This window comes from Orcinus orca, chromosome 1, assembly GCF_937001465.1.
Source record: "Orcinus orca chromosome 1, mOrcOrc1.1, whole genome shotgun sequence".
Lineage (NCBI taxonomy): Eukaryota > Metazoa > Chordata > Mammalia > Artiodactyla > Delphinidae > Orcinus > Orcinus orca.
This window is the reverse complement of record NC_064559.1, coordinates 188,472,518-188,493,049: the sequence shown is the minus strand read 5'-3', so window position 1 is coordinate 188,493,049 and position 20,532 is coordinate 188,472,518. Positions and strand designations below refer to the sequence as shown.

Genomic DNA, 20,532 nt, shown 5'->3' with positions numbered 1-20,532 from the left:
GAGGATGACGGCAGTGCCACCCCGTGGGGTGAGTGTGAGGGGGAGAGGAGATGGCACAGGTAACGTGTTCAGCACTGAGCCTGCCACCCAGGCAGCACTCCACGAATGTAAGATGCAGTATTCCTCTCACACAGCCCCACTCTTAATCCCCCTCAGATGGATAATAACAACGATGACGATAACAAAAGTGAAACTTTTAGCTTACTTAGTATTGCCAGGCACTGTTCTAAGCACTTTGGATATGTTGGGAAACTTAATTCTCACAACCCTATGATTTGCATTCTATGATTTTCTCCTTTTCACAGATATGGAGACAAAGGTATAAAAAGGATCAGTGACTTCCTGAAGGCACATGGCAGTGGAAGAATTCCAACCCAGGCTGCGAGGCTCCTGAGTCTGTGCTTTTAATCAGAACACACAGGCCCCTGGCCCCTCCCCACATCAACCCAGCTCCTTCCCCATTGATGTCTTGTCCTAACATCTAAAGACCCAGGCCTGGTCCCTCTTCCATCCCCATCCATCTCAATCTCTTTCCTCGTCCTGTAACTCACCCCCAGCCTTGGCCCTCCGGCCTCATGCCTATCTTACCCTCCCCATCCCTGTCTGGCTCATCTTCAGAACCTCCTAGATCTCACCCCTGCCCAGCTCCGTCCTCCCTCCCCCAGGCCCTGACCCACCCTCCTCTGCTCTGATTCCCTGTCCTCTCCCCACCCACTCACCTGAGCCACCTCCGTGGGTCCAGGGGCAGTGGTCCCCAGGGGCAGGGTGCTCTTCTCAGGGATGTCAGGCTCCTGGGTGGTAGCTGGCCTGGGAAGGGTCCTTGGTCTGGAGGTAGCTGTGTTGACCAGCCTGGGTGTTGGGGCCTCTGTGTCCAAGACAGCCACTGTGGTGGGAGGTGAGGGTACTGCCGGGGTGGTGGCCTGGGCTGTGGCTGCCGTGGTCAGTGGAAGAGGCAGAAGCCTCCGTATGCCGGTGGTCCTTACGATGGAGGTGGTGGCCGTGGAAGGAGGTGCTGCAGGGATGCTGGGGGCGGCGGTGGCCACTGTGGCGGGCACTGTGGCCACAGCTGGGGTCCCTGTGGTTGTGGCAGCAGTGGTTGCCGTAGGAGTGGAGATGGTGGTGGCTCTCTGGCTGGGCTCTTCTGGGACCTCGGTCACCAATGGGGGGCTGGTGGCTGGCCCTGGGGTGGGGCGCTCAGAGGGCAGCTCTTCAAACGGGGTGCCCACAGGCTGGATGTCCACGGTGGGCAGCACCACGGGTGTGGTGGACACTGCCAGGGCCACATCTGGGCTGAACCGCATGGCTGTCTCGAGGCCCGACTCCTGCTCGAAGTCTGGGGGGTGAGGGGGAGAGGAGAGAGCTCGGGAGCTGGGTGATTTGAGGGGCATGAGGATCCCAGGTAGCAATGGCCATCGAGATGGGGGGCTCTCAACCCTCACACTTGGCATAATTTTCCCAGGACAGGATGAGGGAAAGGAGGAAGGCACAATGTAGCCAACGGTTACCAGCTGGCTGACAGCCAGTGAATGTTCCCCAACTCTTCTCTGCCTAGCCAAAAATTCTAAGGGACCATGTCTTCCAGGAAGCCTTCCCTGACTATTCCAGCCCACCCAGCCTGGAGCTTCCAGCAGGTTGAATCCAGGCAGTGGCAACTCAGGACCTACTGGCTGCAAATCTTGCTGGAGGTTGCAGGGAGGAGGGGGAGAGGGGAGTGGCATTCTGGGAAGAGTCAGACATGGGTACAACCTACATGAACACACATGGTGGGTAAACTAAGGCTCCCTCGGAGGCACAGGCAGAGAGCAAGAGGGAGAACAAGCCTCTCCCACTCCGGACTCCAAGCCAGGACAAGTGAAGGGAGGGCCTCGGGAGAAAATGAGGGGAGAGAGAGAGAGAGAGAGAGAGAGAGAGAGAGAGAGAGAGAGAGAGAGGCCACAGCAGCTCCCAGGGGCCTGAACTAGGCAGAGGAGGGGTGGGGAGGAGGTTTGGCAGTAGAGATGTGACCCATCGGGATGGATTTCATGAAGATTAACTCACAAGAGGCTTACAGGAGTGGGCTAAAGTGGGAAGACTAGAGGCAAGGAACTGTACGTGGCCAGTTCCAAAGCGCACAGACCCCTACCATCCGTTAGGCTCGTCCTGCCCCCTCAGGGGGCCCGATCTCAACACACACCCCTTTTTACTACCATTTTTAGAGCTCCTTCTCTGTGCCAGACCCTGATGTCTTAAACTGAAGCCTTCCAGAGGCTCTGAGAAGGCATATTTATCACCATTCACAGATAAGAATAGATTGAAAGAGGGAAAACGGCTAAAGGTGGCACAGCTATTTAGTAGCGAAAGTGGGATTCGAACTCAGTGTGCCTCCCTGATCTCACGCTACTCTATTGGCCTTTCTGGACGGGGCCCCGGAACTGGGTTGTCCCAGGCACCACAGGAGGTACCTGCCATTTTCCTTCACTGCCCTAACCCTGCCCTTGGCCACCGCTGATTGGACAGAAGGGGGCCACCTGGCCTAAGCTGAGCCAATCAAATGGCCTCTGCTGGGGATCGGCCACTGCAACTGAAAAGGGGCTACTGAGTTCCTCCAAGTGGTCACAACAGTACTGAAAACTACGTTACTGAGGGGCGTCTGTGTTCCCTGTCAGAGGCCGGAGGTCTGCAGGGGACCCAAGCAGTGCACAGAGAGATGCAGAGACAGAAGCAGTGGGGAGCTGGGAATGCTAGGCTCTGAGGCCTCCAGGCCCTGGTTCCACCCCAGGAAGAGTGGCCTGCCCTTCCTGTGCTTGAGGTCCATGAGCTCCCCCTGCCTGACCCCCCCTCCCCTACGCCACCATTTAACTGAGCCTGCGAGGGTTCCTCTTCCTTGCCATCGCAGCCTCGGATGGGGCACTGGAGGCAGACTGGCACTGCTGACACAACATGCAGGGAAAGGGAAGGGGGTACTTACAGCCCGAGCCCGACCCGGAGTAGAGGTCATCCAGCTCATCATCGGGGAAGGAGTCATCGTCCCCAGAGCCCTCGAGGTCCACGGGCCTCTCGAAGTTCTCACTGCGCCAGCGCTGAGCCTGGGGAGGGCAGAGTCGGGCACAGAGCTCAGCACCTGAGGCCAGCAGCCTGGACATGCCCAGAGGAACCACAGACACCCTCATGGGCCAAGTGACAATGGAGGGACAGCATCAGATGTGGCCTCCACGGGGGTAAACAGAGAGCCGAAGTAAGCCGGACTACCACTTCCTGCCTTGTTGGGTTGTTGTGAGCATGCAGCACGCTAATATGTGCTGAGTGCACCTCAGAGCAGCAGGTTCTCAGCCCAGTTAGCAGCACCCTCGGTGTGGCCAGCACCATCTGACCCCTTCCAGCGTGGAGAGGAGGGAGGCCCCATTGCCCCAGGTCACCAGAGAGCACGTGAATGATAAGGTTCGGACTCTGCTAGGGACCCAAAGTCTCACACCTCAAAATCCCAAAGATAGGGCAATTAGTCCCATTAGATAGACATGGGTGTTGCGGAGGTTTGGGGTTCTGGGAGGGAAGTACCTTGGATAAGTGGGGGAGGGAGAGAAGGGAGTGGGCTCCAGCCCTGGGTCCTCCCCAAACCAAAGTCAGCCCCCCTGTCTACACTCCCCCCAAAGTATCTCAATGCCGAGAGTCAGCTCAGGGCACGGATGCCGCTTTCACTTCTGCCAAGGGTCTCCTGAGAGTCTGCAGGCGTGAGAGGGGCTTCTCCCAGGGTCCTGCTCTCCAGACCCAAGACTCCCCCCAAAATCAGAACCTGGGAAGGCCAGGTGCTGTGGCTCCTGGGCCTGGACCATCCCTCCCCACTGCAACCCCGGGCTCAGAGCCAGCCCTAAGGGCATCCAAGACAGGAGCAAAAACCCCCAACCACACTTTTGACCCTGGATCCAGACTGAGCCCAGCCACAGTCCCTGCCCCCTGAGAGCTTACAGACAAAGATGACCTGGTGCTCAGATCTAAAGGATTAGCACTTGGATCTTAAGCAACTGAAATAGAGAGAGAAAGGCATCTCAAGCAGAGATAACAGGATAAGCAAAAGTTCCAAGGTGGGGAAGCACAGCCTATGCCACCACAGCTGGGACTGACAGCCTCATCCAGGGTCCCTCAGAACCCCTGCAATCACTGGATTCCTACCACCGGGCCCCTGTCTGTTCCTGGAACATGGTCTCTCCCGCCTCTTTCACTCATGCTGTTCCCTCCAAGAGAACACCCTACCTTCCCACCCCCTCATCCTCCAGCTTCCCACCAGCTAACTCCGCTCCCCATCGCTTCTTCTGAGAAGCCCTCCTGCTTTGATCCTTCAGAGCATCCTGTGCTTCTGAATTCACAACTACCACTACTTGTGAGCGGTGCTGGCTTTGGGTATATACTTTTTCTGTGACTGTTCCCACCCCCACTAAACTACACCTCGATGGAGGCAAGACCGCGTCAGACACACAGTAGGTATCAGGAAGTATCTGTTAGGGAACAGGCTTGGAATTGGGGGATGTAATTCCCGGGACAGGGGTGGGGCAGAGACAGGCTGGAGTTGAGTTTGGGGAAGCCCCGTCCATCACAGGCTCTCAGTGCTTGGCTGGTGACTTTTATCTTGGAAACTGGTCATGTTTTATCCTGACTGCACATCAGAATATTGTGAAAACAGAACTTGGCGGCTCAGCGGGTGTGAGGTGGAGTCTGAATGTCACTACTGTTGGACTGACATGGGGAGCCATAGAAGGTGTGTGAGCAGGAGAGGGGCTGGACTGGCGCTGTGATCTCTGCTCAGACTCTCACACTCCCACCCCTGACAGGCCCCCTTCTGGAGTTCCTATGGAGCTAGAGAGAGGATCCCAATTCTGGCTTCCAGCCCCGAGCCTCGACCACCTGCTCCAAAGCCCTACACAGGCCACGCAGGGCAGGAGGCCAGGGCAGGGAGCCAGGAGATTCCCCCCACCATACCCGTTACCACACACACACGCACACACAGTCTCAAAATAATGAATTAATCAGTATTTACTTGCTACCAGTGAGTCATGGAGTGGAACAATTAGAGTAATTGCTCTGTGACTAATTGCTGGGTCTTCCTCCGTTTTAGACATTTCAGGAGCTCAGAACAGCTACCATCCAACCTTCCCCAGCTCCCATCTCTGCTCCCACTTCCCAGAAGAACAAAGCCCCAGGACCTGAGGTGAGGGGGCTAGAAGCTCCCACACTACCAGCCTCTACCACCTGGGCCAACTAAGCTGGGGTCCCTTGGAGACTTTCTGCTCCATTCTTAGGCAAGTAGCCTGAAGCCAGAGACATGCAGCAGGATGGGGACTGAGCAGGGACGGGGTTCAGACTGCCTCTCCTGAGCAGGTCCATCTTCACTGTCTCTCCATCCTTCCAGGCAGCCAGGGAAGGCTGGAAGCCCTTTAGCTGGGAGGAGGGGTTCTAAGAAGTCTGTGGTCCCAGGGGAACCCCAAAGTGGGGTAAATGCGGGGGCCAAAACAGGGTGTCCTCATGATTCCACAGTGACCAGCACCACACACCAGCCCCTAATACCCTGCAAAGCCACACAGGCCCTTGAAATGACACACCCAGAGACATAGAAAGAACACATACAGACACACCCTGACACACACTCACCTAAAGGCAGAGAGAGGCCCCGCGTGTTGGCGTGCCTTTGGGTGCAAACAGGCACATGCATGGGGGCGGGCACTAGATGGGGGCACACACTGTGCAGCTCTGAGGCTCAGAGACGAGTATGGAACCTCCTGTGAACCCATCAGCCTCCACTCAGGTAGCTCTCACCTAGATACTATTCATCCCTAGCTCAGTAGCCATCGGCATGACAACCGTTACCATGACAACCATCTCCTCCATGCTAAGGACCAGGAGCTCCAGATCCCCACAGAGACTGGGGGGGGGGACAGGAAAGGGAGAGATCATGGAAGAACAGAGAGAATGATGGGGGTGGGGGGAGACACTGGATGGAGACAGAGATGCAAGGACAGAGGGAAGCCAGGGGGTCAGAGGGGCGGTGTGGGGGGACAGGGAGGAGGGAGTGGAGGGAGGACTGGGTGTGCGAGAGAAAGGGAAGGCAAGAGTGGGAGGCTGAGGGAGAGAATTCTCTCACATCTTAATTTAGCCTCACGCTCATCAGACAAAGCTGGGGAAGGGGCCACCTCAGTGATTTTCCAAGCCTACATCCAAGAGAACATTCTTTCCAAATAATAAGCAGCCCCCAGATGGGGTAGAAGGGGTGATGGCCAACAACAACCCAGTCACCCCTGAGCTCACCCTGGGAAGCTTAACACCGGGACACCTGAGACCTGGCGGGTGGGGGTGGGGTGCATGATGCCATCTTGCCCAGCCCCCTCCCCGAGTCTACTCAGTGCCAGCTGTACCCCTCCCTGGGGGACCAGGGCTCACCGGGACCTCCCAGGAACACTACAGGGGTGCTGGAAGCTGCAGCTACTAGGGCTACAGAGAGGAGAGAGGAGACAGGAGGGGGGGGGGGGGGTGGGGAACTGAGCCTGGGAGGCAGCAGGGAAAGCCTCAGAAGTCACAAATGCCAGAGGACGGTGAAAACAGCCTCTGACCCCCAAACGACCTCTCTATTTGCATAATTCCATGCATAATTAGCATAATTATCCACGCCATTCCCTTAAAGGAGAACTGAACTCAAATGCCGGCCTCCCCCTGACCCTCAACTGTGCCCCCTCCAGGTAAACCACACACCCTCCCATGCCTGATAAGCACATCTGCACACCCAACCCAAGTGTGCGCGCGCACACACACCCGCACAGACGCATACACAGTCAGGATCCACATTTACTGACCCTAACCTGTGTACCCACCACAACTCACAGACAACAGCCTGGCACATACCACCGTGGGCTCACCCGTTTGCCACCTCTCTAGATGAACACACACACAGCTGCACCCCTCTCCTCACCTAACACACCCCACACAACGTCCGTGGGTTGTGGCACACACCAACCCTCCCCACGTCCAAGCATGCCCCCTGAGTCACATATCACAGCCCACATTCCCCATGGCAGCGACACCCTCGGACTCTGACAAAAACCTCACGACCTGTAAACAATCTTTTCTCACCCTCACATCCCCACACGCCCCACACAGCCCACTGCAGAGGCCCCTGCACCTTCTGCTTTCTGCCACCACCAGTCCCGGCCATGACACCCAGCCGGAGGCTCCCCCAGCAGTGGGTAAAGGTCTGAGCTCCCCTGGGGAGCTACTGAGGGTCCTCAGGGGGTTCCAGAGGCCTCTGCCCACCACTACGGAGGCCCTGTCCCAGGTCAGGCGCTGGAAGAACTCTACCTGCACCACCGCCTTCAACCATCACAGCCTCCCAGGATTTTATTATCCCCACTTCACAGATGCAGGCACTGAGGCTGGGGTTTAGAGCTGAGACATGAGCACGGGTCCTTAGCCCCTGGAACCCTTGCCCCGAACACTCCAGGGTAGCCCCCAATCTGCTGCTCATCTGGGGTTCCTACACCTGTGACCCACAGCCCCTGGACAATCTCAGCTCAAAACTACCACCCCTCCACCCCTGCACACCATACACACCCCCACACACCATACACACGCCCGCACATGGCAAACACCCCAAATGCTCCCAAATACCCACTCCTGCTCCCCACATGCTCCACCCATGCATCCCTGAAAAAGCACCCACTGCACCATACATGTACCCCATCTCAATCACCCACCAACAGGCCCCTAACACCTGCATCCCACTCCCCTCCACACCTGCACACCGTGCACACACACCATGCACACTTTCCCTCTGGGGTATGTACAAGCACACCTACAATGCCGGGGTGAGACATGGCACCTTTCCCAATGGACTGGCACACCCCCTGGCACTTTTCCTCACTGCCCCCTTGCCACCATCCTACCTTGAGCTGACCCACAGCCTTGACCCAAAGAAGTACCTCAGGCCCTCTGACCTGATGGGACCAGCAGTGACCAGAGCTGCCTGTCACTCACCCGCCCCCACGCCTACCTGATCCTCTCCATAGTTTTAGAACTGCTGGGATGCGTGGGTAACTTCCACTGCCATCCCTCTCCAGTGGGGCTGGGTGGGGGGGACATGTTCAGGTAGAAAGGCAGGGCATCTCCCTCCTCCGGCTCCCTCCTCCGGCCCCCAGCCTCCTTCCAAGCCCTCCTTGGAGACCAGAAGTCTGGGTCTTTCATGCCCAGCTCCCTCCACCTGCCCCTGCCCCCATCATGAGCCTTCCCAGAGAAACAGGATAACACAGAGGTTAAAGCCAGAATAAATCAGCTCCTTCCCTCACTACCCATTGGACATCAGGCAAGCCACTGAGTCTCCTGGCACCTCAGTTTTCTCATCTGTAAAATGGGGATGCTAATAACAGTATGTGACTCATACGGGTGCCGTGAGGATCAAATAAGATCATGCAGGTAAGGGGCTGAGCACAGAACCCAACACTGCGAGCTGAATAAATAAATGTAGCTGTGATTATCGTTAGGTACATGTTAATACTTCCGTTATGAATTCTGAAGCTTTTATCTCATTTAAGCCTCACCAGCCTCCTGAGGGGAGTAGAATCGGGATGATTACACCCATGCTGCAGATGAGGCTATTCCTGCCCAAAGAGCCTAAGTGGCATCGCCAAAGCCACAAAGCAGGGGAGAATGCAGAGAAAGAAAAAAGGAGAGGCTGGATGCGGGGAGAGGAAGGGCGAGCTACAGAAACAGGCGCGGACACACAAATTAGGTCAGCTGTAGGTGGGCCAGGAGCCCGGCACCCTGTGCAGTGCTAATCATGCCGCAAAAACTAAGAATAAAATCAAGTATAACGAATTCTGCCCGAGCTTCCTTCCCCACATTAGCCAGTCGCAGGCTCCACGCTCCCGGTGACTGGAGGCGATGTGAGCAGGGGTTGGGAGCCCAGCTTCAGGTTCAAGTCTTGGGTTCAAGTCCAGCTCTGCTTGCTTGCTGGGTGACTCTGGGCAAGTTAATCAACCTCTCTGAGCCTCTATTTGGTTAAATAATGATATACTCTTCATGGAGCTGTCGTGAGCATCAAGTAAGATGATGCACCAGAAGCCCTCCTGCTGCCCAGCACACAGCCGGCACTCAGCAACCATTCGGGGGTCTTACCGTGGTACATTCTTCTTACCTTCAGGCCTGAGTGATGACTGAGTTCAGTTCTCCCTTCTTACAGATGTAGAAATTGAGGCTCAGAGAGGGGGATAAGGGGGGCAGGTGGTGGGGAATTAGCCTGTCAAGCAGCACTCAGAGAGGTAAAGTGATTTGTCCAACAACACACAGTGACTTAACACTAGCTCCCAGAAGCACGGTGGTCTCAGCAGAGCCCTCTGGATCCCCACAGGCTCCATCCCCACCAGCCCCCGTCCCCAAAAGGCCCTCAGTCCTGTGAGAACTCAGTGCCCCTCACGCTCACCAGCTCCAACCCGGAGACCCAGAGCGTCACCACAGGAATGTGGGCCGGGGCCAGGCTCTGGGCAGCAGGACAGCCAGGGGGCTACACAATGGAGAGCCTGGACCAGGAAGGGGGACGCTTCAGGCTCCACCCCCTACCCATCCACAGCTGCCCTGGCTGGGAACCGAGCCCCCACCACATTCACTGGCTGCCGGAGGGGTGAGGGGCGCGAAGGCTGCTTCGGCCAGGAAGCGGCCACGGAGCCCAAGTCCCAGAGAGCAGAGGGGTCTGGAGGAGAAGCAGGGGGAGGAAGGGCTGAGGAGGCCCACTTGACAGACCCCCCCACCCAAAACAATCAGCAAAGCCCAGACACACAGTCACCCACTCACCCTCCCACCACCCTTCTTCCAAATACCCACCCCCAGACCGCCCACAAGGGCAACTGAGAGGGCAGGAAACACCCCTCTGGGTCCATCCCACCTGAGCCAACTGCTCTGCAAGAGACCTCCCGACAGCAGAGCCCTCCCTACCCCACACCCCTACTCCATCAGCCCCAGCCCACCACCCCCATCACCTTCGCCACTACCCACCCCTGTGCTCCCACCATCCTCTCCAGAACCCCCTTCCCCATGGTGGCACTGCTCTCATCAACACTGGACGAGAGAGCTAGCAGCATCCTGGCTCAGGAGGCCGCAGCCTCCCAGACCCAGACAAGCCCCCTCCCCCTTTCTCTGCACTTCCGTTGCCCCATTGGGAAATGAACCCGTTGTCAGCTTGGTGCTCTAAGTGCCTTTCTGATTTGGACACTCTGGGTGTCCAAGAATTCAGCCCTCAGGTCAAAGAGAGCCAGGGCAGTGTTATTTATAAGAGAGAAAAAGGGGTAATAACCTACATTCCCAATATCAGACGACTAGTTAAATAACTTAGGGCACAACCACGACATGGAGTATTATGCAGCTATCAAGAACTGTGTTTTCACAAATCCACACTGTCTAAGTCATTAAAAGGCATAAATGCATAACGAAAGGCTTTTTTTTTTTACTTGTTTCAAAGAATATGCAAGGACAGGAGAATGTACACTCTGGTTGTCAAGAGGCAATGCAGCACAGCTGTTGATAGGATCATACAAACAGTTCTGTCTCTCAATACCTGGGTGACCTCGGACAGGTACTTAACTCTCTCGGCCTGGTTTTCCTGGTAAACAAAGATAACAATAGCCACCTCCTGGGGTTCACTGTAGGAGACTCCAGGTGCCCACACGTTAAGGAACTGCTCCATAAATGCTGGCTATTAATACTATTATCATTAAATTTAAAAATAGGTTATAAAAAAAAATACGTAGAACTTGATCCTGTTTTAATGAACTCAGTACCAAAGTGTATTTCTAAACACTGAATTCTAAGACTAAAGGTTCCCAGAGGCTCTCTCTGGGTGGTGGGATTACAGGTAGTTTTTCATTTTTTACTCGGGACCTGTTTGTATTTTCCAAACTTTCTACAATAAACTCAAGAGTACTTTTGTTATGAGAACTAGCACGCTCTTTCTGAGTCCCCATGCCCGCAGTGCCCTGGTCTCTGAAACTCCTTGGCCCCTTCCTTCTGCTGAGACCCCACTGGGGCTGGTCGTGAGTTAGGAGCAAACAGAGGAACCAGCAGGAAGGAAGTGAACACAAAAGCCTCCAAGGGAGCTGGCAGGCCCAGTGGCCCGGAGCTCCGTAGCTGCACCTCACTGCAGACTGGCTGGCTTAGCAGAGCCCGGTTCCCTCCCCCGGCATTCACCGGCTGGCCGCCACGGTTGGCTTACAGCGCTCAGACACCTCGCCCACGGGCCACCCGCCAACTTCTTCCATCAGCCTAGCTCCCGGCCCACCAGCCCCGCCGGCCCCAGCCAGGGTGCAGGCTGGCCACCCTACAGCTGCTCACCCTTGTCACCTATACCTGGACAGAGGATGGCAGCGCAACCCTGGGAACACCAGCCCTCTCCTCAACTCAGGGCTGGGGCATTCCCCGCCCCCCCCCCGCCCCCCACTGTCACTGCTCCATCCATCCCAGCCACCTGCCCTCTAGCATCACCTTCTCGGCCACCCTGACTCACACCGCTCATTTATTCCTGTCCCCAAGGCTGTGTCTGAGAGCAGGACCACCCACTGAGGCCCCCAGCTGCCCAGCTCCCATGCTCCTCCCACACTGAATCCTTTATGGATTCCTTCCAGGCCTTGCACATGCTGTTCCTGCTTCCTGAACACCCTTCCACATCTCTGCCTGACCAGCACCTACTCCACCAGAAAGTCAGTACAAGCAATATCTATTAAGCACCTACTGTGTACCAGGCACTATTCTAGACACCCGGTGACCCACAGTCAACAAGACAGGGATGTGCTCAGGAAGCTCAAACATTGCTTCCCCTGTGAGGCTGCCGCATGCCAACCACCTGCCTGTTCTGAAGTCCCTTCTTGGGGACTCTGCCTCCACTGTGTTGTCATTTACTGGGGAAGGAGGGGCCACCAACCATCTCCCATCACTCCAGTGGGCCCCTTCTACCAGATTCTCATGGAATGCACTTGGCCACCCTGGGAAGCAGGTACTACTGTCCCCATCTACAGATGAGAAGACTGAGGAGGCTGTTAAACCACCAGTGGGGACACAGCAGGATGTTTTTTTGTAGAAGGCCTGGGGCCGTTATTCCCTGACCATGAACAACCGTTACAGCTCCCACAGAGGAGCACTCACTGTATGCACAGGGCCCCATTTCTCTTCACATCTTACTGGTGAGAGATTATTGTCCCCATTTCACAGATGGGCAAACCAAAGTTCAGAGAGGTGAAGCAACTAGCCCAAAGTCACACAGCAATGGAGCCAGATTTGAACCCCTGGATTAGCTGAACCCTAAGGACCCTGCTCTGCACACTGTAGCACACACCCAGTCCTCACCAGTCTCCCCCACCAGGAATTTCCTCGGGGTGGGTGGCTGGCAGCTTCAGAGTCTACACACCACCACCCCACCCTCCCCAGCACCCTGCACAGAGACAGACAGAGAGATGGACTGTCTGGGAATGAGAAGAAATGGAAGACAAGCCCTGTTCCCATGACAGGTGGCCCGGATCCACTGAGCAGCCCCACCCACCACCCCATGACTCACCAGCAGGTGCCCCTGGGATTGAGTCTCCAGGCTCTGCAACCATCCCTGCCAACAGACTCGGCAAGGGCCCACGTTTCCCAGAACAACCCAGTGTGGGGTTAGATGTTCTGGTCCTGGCTTCCAGAGAGCTCTGGTCAAGTTCCTTCACCTCACTGGGCCTCAGTTTACCCACCTATGAAATGGGAATGATGATTCCCAACACACCAAGACCATCTGTGACATGATGAGCAGTTATTAGGCAATTAGTAAGTGCTGGGGCGTGACTTGGTGTCCCTACTCAAAGCTCACCTCCTCAGAGAGGCCCTCCCTGACCACCAAATGCATCCACGTGACCTCCCCACACACCCCATCACTGTCAACACCAGGCTTACTCCTCATAGCTCACCACTGCCTGAAGTTAGCTTGTTTACTTACTTCCTTGTCTAATGCCTATCTCCCCCTCCAAAAGCTCCTGGTGGCAGTGAGTGGGACACAGTTGGCCTCCATCAATATTTGTTCAGTGAATACCGTGAATGGGATCACCCTTACAGACCCACATTACCTACTTTTCTAATCACTATCCTGGGCAGGACCCTGTCCTCTGGCCTCAGTCTCCCCATCCAAAGTTCTCTCTGGTCCCTCCAAAATCCAACCAGGGCTCCAACTGCCCCGGGAGGAGGGAAGAGAGGCTGAGACTGATCCCAGCAGTTTTTTCATAAAACAACTATGCAAATTATGTACAAAAACATGCAAGACAGCAGGTTCCCAGCAGAGCCTACAGTTCTGGCCACTTTACAACCAGGCCTGGGCTGGAAGGACAGTAGCATTTACTGAGCACCTACTTAACGCCAGGCCCCTTACAGATAGGACCAGGTGAAATGGGCCTCCTTACTCCATAGTCTCAGGCCAGGCAACTTGCTGGAGGTTACAGAGAACTCAGCTGGTGAGTCAAGATGGAGTTAAGGGGAGCAAGGCATTACCGGGGGGGACTGGTGACGGGGAAGGGCCTGGGAGAGCAGAGAGAGACCCAATGCTGTGTGTCTGGTTCTCATCCCACAGGATAGGACCTAAGGAAAGGCAAGCTCAAAGGGCACAGGACACCTCTCCCAGATCTTAGGGGCCACCTGAAGCCAGGGGCAGAGGCCCCAGAGATCTCACCAGCCCTGGGGTTCTGCTGGGCCTCCAGGAAACCAGACAGACCCTGCTGAGTCAGCTCGAGGCAGGCCCAGTCCTTCTAGCTGTGCTGGGACACCACACAGTTCTTCCGTCCTCCCCAGAGCCTCCCCAGGCACATGCTAGGCACACACCCTGAGAACACACAACACACACACACACACACACACACACACACACACGAAATGTGCCCGTCTGTGTGTGACTGTATCCAGGCTCGGCCTCCTGAGGAGTCCGGCTGTGGTCTCCGTCACCCTCCCGTTTGCCAGATTATTTATAACCAGCACAAACTCACAAACAGTGGAGATATAGCTCCTCACCCCAGGCCTATTCTGCTGGCTTCTGAGCTGCTCCATTTCAAGGGCCAGAACAAACCAGACTCAGCATGAGTCATGGGGGCCTCCAGGGCCACCACCACCATCACCTAGATGGGAAACTGAGGCCTAGAGCAAGGAGTCAGAAAAAAAACTGGAGGAGGCCCCAGAGGCTTGCCTAGGGTCACATTCACCTCCAAGGCCACCTCCAGCCCCAGATAACACTCTCTGAGATATAGGGGCAGACGGATGCCCCAGCCCTCACCCTCATGTCCTGCATCCTGGGAGACAGGTGGGACCTCGCAGTAAGCAGGAGCTCTGAAGCCAGATTGCCTGGGTCCAAATCCCAGCACTGGCCCTCAGCGGCTATGTGACCCTGGGCAAGGAAGTCCACCTCTCTGAGCCTCATTTTCTTCTCCTATGAAATGAACATAATAATAGTACCAACCTCAAAGGGTTGGGAGGATTAAATGAGATTATCCAAACAGGATCTCAGCCCAAAGCCTAGCTACCTCTTGGCCGAGCGACCTTGGGGCAAGCAAACGGGACAACAGTACAGCCCAGAAGGTCATGAGAACTGAAGCAAAGGTTCTGACACAGAGAAGGTGGTCAAAACACACAGATTCCTTTCTCTCTTCCTCTGCTCTCACGGGGTCCCATGATTCCCTGACCACCCTCAGCTTCTCCCCTTGATAATCTTTATCTCCTGTCACTAAGCGCATGGAGGTTTTTACAGCTATGGTGCCACTGAATCTTCTAAGCAACTCCTTAATGGATAAATTCTCTCCCCAATTTTGCAGTGAGCACCCTGCCTTGTCAAATACAGGTGTTCTATAAATACCTGAGGGATGAATGGATGCAAGAATGAATGTGATCAGAAAGTCAGAAAATAACAAGTAGCGGAGAGAATGTGGAGAAGTTGGAAACCTCATGCACCACTGGTAGGAATGGAAAATGGTTCAGTCACCCTGGATAAGTCTGGCAGTTCCTCAAAAGGTTAAACATAGAGTCATATGGTCCAATAATTCTACTCCTAGGGTATATACATCCAAGGGAAGTGAAAACATATGTCCACATATTTAAAGAAAAATGCAACATTATTCATAACAGCCAAAAAGTAGAAATAAGCCAAATATCTATCAACTGATAGATGGATAAATAAAAGGTGGTGTGTCCATTCAATGGAATATTATTAAACAAAAATAGAAATGAGGTCTTGATACACGCTACCACATGGATGAACCTTGAAAATATTATGCTGAGGGAAAGAAGCCAGTCACAAAAGACCACATCCTATTTGATTCCACTAATATGAAATGTCCAAGATAAGCAAACCCATAGAGACAGAAAGTAGATTAGTGACTCCTAGGGCTGAGTGATTGGGAAGAAAAGAGGAGTGACCCTTTTCTAACCCTAATAGGTATAGGGTTGCTTTTGGGGGTGATAAAAATGAGTAATATTGGTGATGGTTGCACAGCTGTAAAAATACTAAAAACCATTTAATTACATGCTTTAAATGGGTGGATTGTGGGGTATTTGAGTTAAATCTCAATAAAGCTGTTGTTTAGAAAAAAAGAAAAGAATGAATGTGTGATTGAGGATCAGAGAGGGTGAGGTACTTGCCCGAGGTCACACAGCAGAACCTGGACTCAAATGCTCGGATGGGAGGGAGGTGACCTCTCTCCGAAGGGCAAACACTGACTCTGCAGACCACAGGTGGGAGGGGCCAGTGCGGCAACTGCTTCCCCTGTGCTCGCCAAAGGCTACTTTGTCAGGTGGGACCAATGGAAGCAGCAGGCTTTGCCCAGCGGGACCCAAGAGAAGGGAGGCAACTCCAAACTCAGGCTGGCTGCCATCTGCACCGCTAGACCCCAGTGTCCCCAGCTCCAGCCACCAGTGGTTCCAGGATGTTCCCACTCAGACCCTCTGTCCATGTGGCTGGCCCCTGGCCGCCCTCAGCAAGAGACACGAGGATACGTCCCTGCCAGGGAAGGGGTCAGGAGGATGGCGAGGCCCTAGCGGTGAGACGCATCTGAGTGTGAAGTCAAGTCCGCCTGCCCCTCCCCCCGTGGCTGTCTAGGGCAGCCTTGAGAACAGACACCTCACCGGGCCCAGCCCCTCACCCTGCCCTGCCTCCACCTGGCTCTAGCACCAGCCTCCACCCAGCCCAGCTGGCAGCCGCTGAGCCCCAGGCTGGTTTCCACTCCCTACTCTCTGCGCAGAGGCCCGTCTGTCCTGAGGGCTGGGCTGAGGCACGAGCTGGCAGGCTTCTGACAAGTGTTTGGTGTCCCCCAAACCTCTACCAGGCTGAACCCAGGTTTGAAGCCTGCACCGCCTTAGTTCCCTGCTCCACTCCACAACCTCAGCAACCTTCGCCACCCCCGACCCCCAATCTGGTCACTACGGGGGGAAGCGGTCTCCCCGCAGCTCAGACTGCAGGGCAGGAGCCCCAACGAGCCCCAAAGAGGGGGGAGCCAAGAACACCACGAGGACCCCCCAGCCCTCAGTCCCAGCTATGGGTGGAGGGAACCAGAGAAAACCCCGGCGCCCCATGTCCTCTCCCCGACACCCTCACCAGCCTCCTGCAGGTCCAGCGCATCTTTGTGTCCAGCCAATCCATCCTCAGCCCCCTGCCATAGGTTCTACCCTCCCCACCGAGCTCAGACGGAGTCCAAACGCCCCCAGGGCTTTAGGGACACTGAGTGCCCGGCCCCCATGTGCCCTGAAGTCCAGGGATGAGACACACCCTCCCCTCCTCATACGTCACTTGAACATGACTCTCTGACCAAAAACTCCTTCAACTGACCCATCACCTGACCCTCTGCAGGCAGGGTCAGAGGCCCTGGTCCTGGGATCCTGCCATCAGAGCCCCAATCACACCAGCTTGGCCTCCCTCCCCACAGGGGGGCTGCACCACAGCCAGCCCCATACCAGAGCAGGATGCCAGGGACATCCAGATGAATGAGCCCAAGTGGTCCAGCCCCAGAACTAGAGCGTAGACAGTGTTTGTGGGAAAAGGGCCTGGCCTGGAAAAGCCAGGCTCGAAGATGGACATGAGGCAAAGGGCTATTCCTGGGACCCAGCTTGCTCCCCAAACCCCAGGACAAGGACAGTGTGGTGGTTGCCGCCTTTGCAGTGATAGAGGCCTCTCAGGACCACTGCCCCCACTACAAACACTACTGGTCACCAGCCCTGGGCAACATGCTGGACTCTGAGCCAAGTAAACCCAAATTCTTGAAACTACCCCGCGGTGCAGTGGTTACCATCCGGCTTACAGAGGACACGGGCGAGCTGCCCAAGGTCACCCAACTGACGAGCAGAGGTCGAAGACAGCCCCAGCGGGGCTGCTGCCCAAACATCATTATCCCAGCCACCCCTCAGAGACTCACACACATGCATCCAGGGAGGGGAGGCCGGGTTGGGAGGACTCAGGCCGCGCAACCTCGGCGCACCTCTACGGCACCCTGGGTAGCGGGCGTGGCCTTGCCTCCCACAGCGTGCTGGGGACAGTCTCACCTCTGAGCCGAGGCCCACGCTGACCCGCCACGCCGCATGACCTGACAGCTTTTCTCAACAGAAGCACTGCAGACCCCTGGGCGGGACAGTTCTCCAGGCCCGGCAGCATTTAGCAGCCATGACCTCCACCCCGGGAAATGCCAGCAGCGCCCCCATTACGATGACAACAAAAAGTATCCCGTGCATTTCCAAACGCCCCCAGCGCTGATACCTTCAATGCCCAGCTCAGGCCCCACTTCCTCCCGGAAGCTTCCCCATCCCACCCTTGTCTCAGTGACCACCCCACTCCCTGCTCAGGACCCCAGATTCAGCATCTCCTGGTTGGGCCTCATTTTCCCACTTAGTCCAGCAACCCTCTGACCATTAACAGTGTTCCCAGAGATCAGAATCCCTGGAACGCCTCATACTGCGGATTCTGACTCAGGGTCCACAGCAGGCAGGTAGTTAGATGAAGGGACTGCCTCCCCTGGCCTCTCTGACCCAGCTGTCACTTTCCTTGGGGACACACAGCCACACCCCTCTCCCTCCTCCCCAGCTGGTCTGTACCAGGGTTTGGTAAATCACACATAAATCTCCAAAAGAACCCAAGTTCTGAGCTTGCAGCATCACTGGAGGTCATGCAGAAGACAAGCTCTGAGGCCCTCTGCACCCCACCCCCGAGCCCCACCTTAATCACCTCTAAGGAGGCCAGATGAGCAGCTGCCCCTTTGACCTGCGCTCCCTGGACTCTGGGATTAAGCGCTGGGATTAAGGACGGACACACTCCTGGTCGCTTAGAGCTCCAGCAACATGCATGTGTGCATGTGTGTGTACATGGAGCCATGCAGGTGCACACGTGAGCACACTGAGGGGCATTTCTGGGCATGTGTACAGGTACACGCGTGTGTGTATACCTTCAGGTTGTCTTAGGGGGGCTCAGATGCCTGTGCAGGCCTGAGTGTCTTAGTGTGAGTACAAGGGCTGCACCTCTGCGAGTGGTCCGTGTGCACCTGGCAGAGTGTGTGTCCCTGTCTCTGGGTGCCTGTGTGTGTTCAGGTATGTTTGTGGGTCTGTGTCTCCACGCGTGTGCACAGGACAGGGTGTGGGCTCAGGTCTACCTGTCCTTTCACGTACACAAATGGGTCTGCCCGTGCACGTATTTCTATCTGTGCACCAACCCCCCCACCCCGAGGTAGGAGAGCATCTCCCAGCTTCAGGCACTATTCTCCCAGGAGCTGTTAGTACTGTGGCCACCCCAGGTTGTTGGCAGCAAGCCCCCTAGAGCTGAGAAAGTGGAGAGACAGCAACTTGGGGGCTCCTGACTCCCCTGGCCTCACACCTGAGTCACTAGAATAGCTGGTGGCAAAGGAACAGGCCACAAATGCCCCTCCCTTCCCAGACCCCAGGGCCCCCATGCATCAGCACAGACACACAGTGACACACCACAACACACGCATGCACCCATAAACCCAGCCCCTCGCCCGAACCTAAACAGAAACATGGCCTTAGCTCCGCACGGATAAAGGATCACCCTGGGTGCCACCACAGACTTGCAGACGGTCCCCGGAACTCAGAGCCGGAACCGCCTCTTCTGGAGCTGAGATTGTCCCAAACCAGCCTCCTGGCTCCCCCGCCTCACGGGAGAACAGGATTCACCCATCCAGGGCTCAGCTCCCAGGGGCCACCCAGGGACCTGCCCTGCGGGAGCTGTTCTGCCTCTCAGTGCTGGGGACCCTGAACACCCAAGCTCCGTCTTTGGGCTTGGCATCCTCATCTGAACAGCAAGGTGAGGGGCTGACTTCCTGTGGCCCTTTGCCCTTGAAACTACACTTCTGGAGGGGCGGATGAAGGGAATGGGGGGTTCCAGGCCCAGAGGGCAAGGAGTAGAGTCGTCCCTCTAGCCCTGACCATAAACACCCCCTCAGCCCTCAAGAACCCTGTCCCCCAGGGGACTCTTCGGTTCCGGGCCCCTGAGTCGCAGCCGGGACCCGAGAGGTTCCCGTCAGCCCTGAGGAGTGAGTGCGGCAGAGGCCTCGGGGGAACCAGAGAAGGAGAGGGAGAGAGAAAAGGATGGGAGGGAAGGGGAGGAACAGCGGGCCGCAGAGGAGGAGGTGTGCAGGAGGATGGATGGCCGGTGGAGGGAGATGGAGGGCAGAGGGGGAAGATTTCTCATAACCAAGCCTGAACCTCCCGTAAGGAGGCAGGAAGTACCCTCTTGCTGCAGTGCTCCCTGCTGCCAGCCTCCACTCTCCTCTTCTCCAAGCTCGGGGATCACAGGAGGAGGGGGCTGGGGAGAAAGGAGCAGATGGGACAACAGGGGAGAACCAGAAGTGAAATAGACTGAGGAGGTTCGAAAACATGAAGAAGGAACAATGTAGCAATGTCTGAATTGGGGAAATGAAACAAAGTAATATGTGTGAAGCTGACCAGGGAGATGATATAATGGGGGGAGTAGCTGCTGCAACAATGTATCCAGGTGAGGGCTCCAAGGAGGTAAGGATGTAACCCTGTGGGGAGCCAGACACTATGAAGCAAGTAACAGAATTGGGGCTTAGCAAAGAATCCTACAGCTTGTAGAAGAAGAGCAGTGCCTGGGAATCTAGAACAGGGAGACAGGAGAGAAGGGTCTGAAAAAGGGCTCACTGTACCTGGGAGCTGGGAGAAGAGGCTGGTAAATGATTCCCAGAGGAGGGGACATGTGTGCTGGGTTTTGGAGGATGAGCAGGAGTTTGCTGGAGAAGAACAGTCCACAGAGAGTGAACACCATGTGGCAGACATGAAAGCAAGAGAAACCATGTTGTGCTCTATACCCAGCAAATACCCAGGAGTCTTGGGTGGTAGAAGGGTGCACACTGAGTGCATTGAAGGGAATCAATTCGGTATAGAGTCTTGGGCATGAGGGCAGCTGGTTGGGTCAGGAAAGGCTTCCTGGGAGAGGTCAGTGGGAGTTGGGCCTGCAGTCTAGGCAGAAAGAGACAAGTAAAGAGAAGAAACATGGTACAGGGGATGGTGCCCTGCCTA

The 20,532-nt window shown here is 55.8% G+C and overlaps 1 protein-coding gene across 1 annotated transcript in view; it reads right to left on the bottom strand.

Annotated features, from left to right (window-relative positions):
- SDC3 (syndecan 3) overlaps positions 1–20,532 on the bottom strand; it is a 37,722-nt gene that overhangs the window by 6,234 nt on the left and 10,956 nt on the right. The window contains exons 2-3 of the mRNA XM_004266559.4: positions 2,948–3,065; positions 720–1,333 (exon numbers count right to left, since the gene is read on the bottom strand). Coding sequence (XP_004266607.2) covers positions 720–1,333; positions 2,948–3,065 — 732 coding nt within the window. The remainder of the gene's footprint in view (positions 1–719; positions 1,334–2,947; positions 3,066–20,532) is intronic.